At 47.8% G+C, this 6000-nt stretch overlaps 1 protein-coding gene across 1 annotated transcript in view; it reads left to right on the top strand.

The window, feature by feature from the left end:
• Positions 1 to 4: 4 nt before the first annotated feature.
• Positions 5 to 6000, top strand: part of RBM28 (RNA binding motif protein 28) — a gene marked incomplete at its 5' end in the record, with an annotated part of 31712 nt that continues 25716 nt past the window's right edge. The window contains 5 exons of the mRNA XM_005868915.2: positions 5 to 104; positions 4260 to 4418; positions 4717 to 4811; positions 5191 to 5266; positions 5754 to 5846. Of these exons, the coding sequence (XP_005868977.2) occupies positions 5 to 104; positions 4260 to 4418; positions 4717 to 4811; positions 5191 to 5266; positions 5754 to 5846 (523 nt within the window). The remainder of the gene's footprint in view (positions 105 to 4259; positions 4419 to 4716; positions 4812 to 5190; positions 5267 to 5753; positions 5847 to 6000) is intronic.

Raw genomic sequence — 6000 nt, 5'->3', positions numbered from 1 at the left:
CCTGTTTGTGAGCCGCCTCCCGCCCTCGGCCCGCAGCGAGCAGCTGGAGGAGCTGTTCAGTCAGGTGGGGCCGGTGAAGCAGTGCTTCGTGGTGACGGAGAAAGGTGAGGGGGCGGGGCGTCCGGGCGGGGGCCCGGGTTCCTGGGAGCGGGGAGGCGGGGAGGACCCCTCCCAAACTCCAGCGCGCCCGCGCTCTCTGCCCACCCCAAGAGAAGGGTCTGGGGATTGAGTTTCTTTTTCAAACGGACTCTGTTCTAATGAGTCCCTAGGACTCTGTTTCTGACAGTCAAAGCATTCCCCGAAGTTCAGGTAGCGCTTTCCGGTTAGGAGGCCCGCTCATGTACCATATCTCATTGGGTGCCGGTGCCGATAGCGACCTTCCAAGAAAGCATCGCTAAGGCTTATTGAGAGTCAGCCATCGCCAGGTACGGTGCTGAGTTGCACACCGGTTACCTCATTTAATGTTCTCAGCATTCTTATTCGGTGGAGACTCTTAACCCCATGTTATTGACGAGGCATCTAGGGCCTAGACTGGGAGTTGGTAACTTCAGCTTAAGTTTGTACAGCTGGTGAGTAGTGGACCCAGAATTTCATCACCAGACTCCCCCTCCCCCTCAACCGTCATGTTACTCATTTCATATTTATTGGGGGATATGTCAGTGCACACAGCCTTCAAGATGGGAAGACAGCCAACAAACAAATAAGCAAAATATATAGTGACTAGAGGCCCAGTGCATGAAATTCATGCACTTAGTGGGATCCCTCAGCCAAGCCTGGGCCCTCTTGCAGTCCAGGAGCCCTCAGGGAATGTCCGACTGATGGCTTAGGCCTGTAGGCTGGCAGTCGGACAGCCTTAGCTTTGCCATGGAGGCAGGAGTGGCTCCCGCCAACACAGTTGTGCTTGCCAGCCGTGAGCTGGGCTTCTGGCTGAGTGTTGGGCATCTGCCCCCTGGTGGTCAGTGTATGTCATAGCAACTGGTTGTTCTGCCATTCAGTCAATTTGCATATTAGCCTTTTATTATATAGGATAATGGTGGTAAATATTAAGGAGAAAAATAACTCCGGGAAGTAGGATAGGGAGTGTGTGGGTGTGTGTGTGGATGTGTAAGGGGCTTATTCGGTGGAGACTCTTAACCCCATGTTATTGACGAGGCATCTAGGGCCTAGACTGGGAGTTGGTAACTTCAGCTTAAGTTTGTACAGCTGGTGAGTAGTGGACCCAGAATTTCATCACCAGACTCCCCCTCCCCCTCAACCGTCATGTTACTCATTTCATATTTATTGGGGGATATGTCAGTGCACACAGCCTTCAAGATGGGAAGACAGCCAACAAACAAATAAGCAAAATATATAGTGACTAGAGGCCCAGTGCATGAAATTCATGCACTTAGTGGGATCCCTCAGCCAAGCCTGGGCCCTCTTGCAGTCCAGGAGCCCTCAGGGAATGTCCGACTGATGGCTTAGGCCTGTAGGCTGGCAGTCGGACAGCCTTAGCTTTGCCATGGAGGCAGGAGTGGCTCCCGCCAACACAGTTGTGCTTGCCAGCCGTGAGCTGGGCTTCTGGCTGAGTGTTGGGCATCTGCCCCCTGGTGGTCAGTGTATGTCATAGCAACTGGTTGTTCTGCCATTCAGTCAATTTGCATATTAGCCTTTTATTATATAGGATAATGGTGGTAAATATTAAGGAGAAAAATAACTCCGGGAAGTAGGTTAGGGAGTGTGTGGGTGGGTGTGTGTGTGTGTGGATGTGTAAGGGGCGTAGAGTAGTGCTGGTTACAGATCGAGTAGCCAGGGAAGGCCTGGAGGGGAGAGTGAAGGTGTCTGTCAAGGGAGAGGAGCAGTCTAGGCAGAGGAAACTTCAAGCTCAGGGACACTGAGGAGGACTGTGCCTGGTGTATTGGAGGAATAGCATGGAGCCCTGGGTGACTGGAGTGGAGTGAAAGGAAGGAATTAGGAGAGGAAATCTGGGTTCCCAGATTATGTAGAAGCTCATAGGCCATGGCAAGGACTTTGGCTTCTCCCTGAGATGGGAAACTACTGGTTTTGAGCAGGGAGCAGTAAGTATCATCTGGCTTACATTTTGAAAGATTCTGTCAGGCTGTTGTGTTGAGAGTAGCTGTTGGAGAACAGAAGTAGGGAGACCTCTTACAACAATCCAGGTGATCGAGTAGCCAGGGAAGGCCTGGAGGGGAGAGTGAAGGTGTCTGTCAAGGGAGAGGAGCAGTCTAGGCAGAGGAAACTTCAAGCTCAGGGACACTGAGGAGGACTGTGCCTGGTGTATTGGAGGAATAGCATGGAGCCCTGGGTGACTGGAGTGGAGTGAAAGGAAGGAATTAGGAGAGGAAATCTGGGTTCCCAGATTATGTAGAAGCTCATAGGCCATGGCAAGGACTTTGGCTTCTCCCTGAGATGGGAAACTACTGGTTTTGAGCAGGGAGCAGTATGATCTGGCTTACATTTTGAAAGATTCTGTCAGGCTGTTGTGTTGAGAGTAGCTGTTGGAGAATAGAACAGAAGTAGGGAGACCTCTTGCAACAATCCAGGCGAGAGACCATGGTGTTGGACGAGGATGATAGCCATGGGTGGTAAAAAGTGATTGGAATATGGAGAATATTCTTAAAGGAACAGGGACAGGGCCCCTCCTTGATTTCAGTATAAGGACCTCCATTCTTAAACCAGTACATTCCCAACCTTTACCAGGGCGAGCCCGACAAAGCAAAGGCCAACGCGGCAGGGATTTCTGGTAGCGACGCAAGTCTATTTCTAACCTCGGATTACAGCTTCCGAAAGGATCACCTGTTCCAAGCGAGCCCATCCCCCACCCTCTCCCGGCAGAAACGTGATCGGAGAGGCCCGACTCCTAGGCAGGCCCCAGATACCCTCCACCGAAACCGGCTTCATCCTGCTTGAAACCCCTGCCTGTCCCAGGAGGGACTGGAAATACACTCTTTCTAGGAGCTGGTGGGAAATTAACCCACATTAGGAGAGAGCGAGGTGATGCTGAATCGGGGACAGGGAGGCCCATTCGAGAGAACAAAACATGTTCTTTGTAACCAGGACAAGGCGAACCATGCCTTCTCTCGATTGGTCCGAATCTGTGCCAGCCTCCCACTGGCATCGTGGGTGTGCTGAGAGCGAGCTATGGATTTCTATAGAGACCGTCGCCATGGCACTAGGGGCCTTCTTCGGCTATTTCAAGAGGAAAATGAATCCAAAGGTCAAAGGAAGAAAGTCTACCACAGGCTTTTTCAAACCATAAATATGTATTAATGCTTCAGCGTGTGCCCAGCAGTGCACTGGAGCCGGGCCTCGGCGAGGGGGGCCGGGGGCTCACCCGTACAGCAGCCCCCGTGAATTAGGCACAGGCTGGGTCCTGCCCACCTATGATCTGAATCACATCATGGACGGGCCGGACACAGCCTTGCTCTTAAAGGGCACAGACGCCTGGACCACAAGAGCACAGTCAGAGCCTCTGCCCACCTCGTGCCCACCCATGTTGTCAGCTGGGGGAGAAAGTGACACTGAGGTCCTGTGCCCAAGGGCACACGGCAGCTGGAGTCGGGACTACGGGGTGGACCAGGCTGAACTCCTCTTGGAAGCACCGGGTACACGCAAGGGGAGTCTTTCTTTTTTTAAAATATATTTTTATTGATTCCAGAGGAAGGGAGAGTGAGAGAGAGATAGAAACATCAATGATAAAAGAGAATCATTGGTTGGCTGCCTCCTGCACGACCCCTCCTCCCCCCCGGGGATGGAGCCCACAACCCAGCATGTGACTTTGACTGGAATCAAACCCGGGACCCTTCAGTCCTCAGGTTGATGCTCTATCTGCTGAGCCAAACTGGCTAAGGCAGAATATGGATATTTTTTAAGGTAAAGCTGAGAGGATTTGCTGATGGATCAGATGTGGGGTATGAGAAAAAGAGGGGTCAAAGTCTGAGTCCAAGGGTTTTGGCTTGAGCCACTGGACACATTTACTGACTTGTGGAGTACTGCTGTATGCTTCACATTCTGTCTGATGCTCATCACATCACTGTGAGGGAGGGGTGGCATATATTAGAATGAGGGTGAATTGCAAGGGTTTTAATTGTAGAAGCATTCCTTCCTCTTACCTAGACTTTAGGGATACTCAAGACAGGCACCTGATGTTACCCAGAACATACATTTAGTTTAGTTCCCTTCTAAGTCATCTGTCTGTCTCTCTAGGTGGCTGGTTTAGGGCTCTTGACTGATGATGATCTCTCCTCCTCACTGTTCAGGGAGTAAGGCATGTCGAGGCTTCGGCTATGTCACTTTTTCTATGCGGGAAGATGTTCAGAGGGCCCTCAAGGAGATTACCACTTTTGAAGGCTGCAAGATCAACGTGAGTGTTGCCAAGAAAAAACTGAAGAACAAGTCCAAGGAAAAGGGGGGAAATGGTGAGTTTCTAGTAACTGAAGGGCGTTTTCTTCCAGGGTGAAGAGGAAGTGGAATGGCAGGATGAGGGTGCGGGAATCTCTTAAATTTAGAGCTTCCTGAATTTAGTTTTTATATCCAAAATTATCCAATGTATTTTGTTAACTTCTAAGTCTGGGAAATCTATGGTCTTGGGTGTTGTCATACCAGCCCCCGTGGTAAATGCCATCTGTTGCTAGTAGCTTTTTTCCTTTGCTGTCCTGGGCCTCAAGATGGATGGTTTTGCAGCACACTTATTCCATTCCCTCTTATTGTTTTTAGAAAATTCAGAGTCCCCAAAGAAGGAGCAGAAGCCTAAAAAGGCCAAAGTGGCAGATAAGAAAGCCAGATTAATTATTCGGAATCTGAGCTTTAAGGTGAGTGACAGAGAACACTAACACTGCCTATTCTGAAAGCTGTTGGTCACGGGTGGAACTCCTCACCCAATGGTAAATTGGGAATGAACCTTAGCCTTGTTGAATTCAGAAAATGGGCCTGTATAAACAAGGACTTAAGACAATAAGGGAAGATGCTTCCTGAGAAAGGGTGGGGAGGAAAAGCTCTCTGATATTTATCCTTTTTGCTTCCTAGATACAGAGCAAGATGTCTTCTATTTAGAAATGTTTGTCCTAGTTTCAAAAGTAAAAAAGGAGTAAAAATATTCAAGTTCGTCCTAATGAACTAATCTAGTAATTAATGTTTCATGTTTACTTGCTGAGATAATCTCTCTTTTTCTTTCTTTACTTTTGTCTTTAGTGTTCAGAAGATGACTTGAAGACCATATTTGCTCAATATGGAGCCGTCCTAGAAGTTAACATCCCTAGGAAGCCAGGTAGTAGCAAACCTTCTTTGGTATGGATTAGATTAATATCATTTAGCATAATGGCCTTTTTCTATATTACCCTTGAATTAAGCACCATTAGAACTAGAAATGCAAGGTTCATGTCATATTCTTTGTGAGCCCTAGATAATGTGATATGTATGAAGTATTAGGCACAGTAATAAAAACTTATGTAATAGTGCTTTACATGAGTATTTAAGTTAGGTATTTTTAGTTTAGGTATCCCCTGAACTAGTTAGATTTTTAGTAGATCAGAACTAGTTTTAGTTAGACCAAAATTAGTTTTAGAAGACAAGTTACAGTTTGAGAAAATGCATTGCTCCAAGCCCAAGTCAGGGTATACTCAATAGGAGGACATAAGTTTTGGGCAAGGGGCTGGCTGGTTGGCAGGATTTGAGCTATACATTTTAGCTATATATTCTTGGGTTTGTTGGCTTTCCACCTGCTGCTTCTAACATTTTTGTACATTTGCACACAGATGGAAAGATGCGTGGTTTTGCTTTTGTTCAGTTCAAAAACCTCCTAGAAGCAGGAAAAGCTCTTAAAAGCATGAACATGAAAGAGATAAAGGGTAAGTTTTCTGTACCCATACCATTGACCTAGATATTTCTGGTGTTTGGGTGAATTAGCATAGTAACCCACTTGCTACATCTTCAAAAGGTATTTGCATTGTTGAGAGTCTCACTGCTAATATAGAAGCTATTTTGGTGAAATTTTCCTAACAT

Source organism: Myotis brandtii, unplaced genomic scaffold, assembly GCF_000412655.1.
Source record: "Myotis brandtii unplaced genomic scaffold, ASM41265v1 scaffold280, whole genome shotgun sequence".
NCBI classification, from domain to species: domain Eukaryota; kingdom Metazoa; phylum Chordata; class Mammalia; order Chiroptera; family Vespertilionidae; genus Myotis; species Myotis brandtii.
This window is presented reverse-complemented; position numbering and strand designations above follow the sequence as displayed.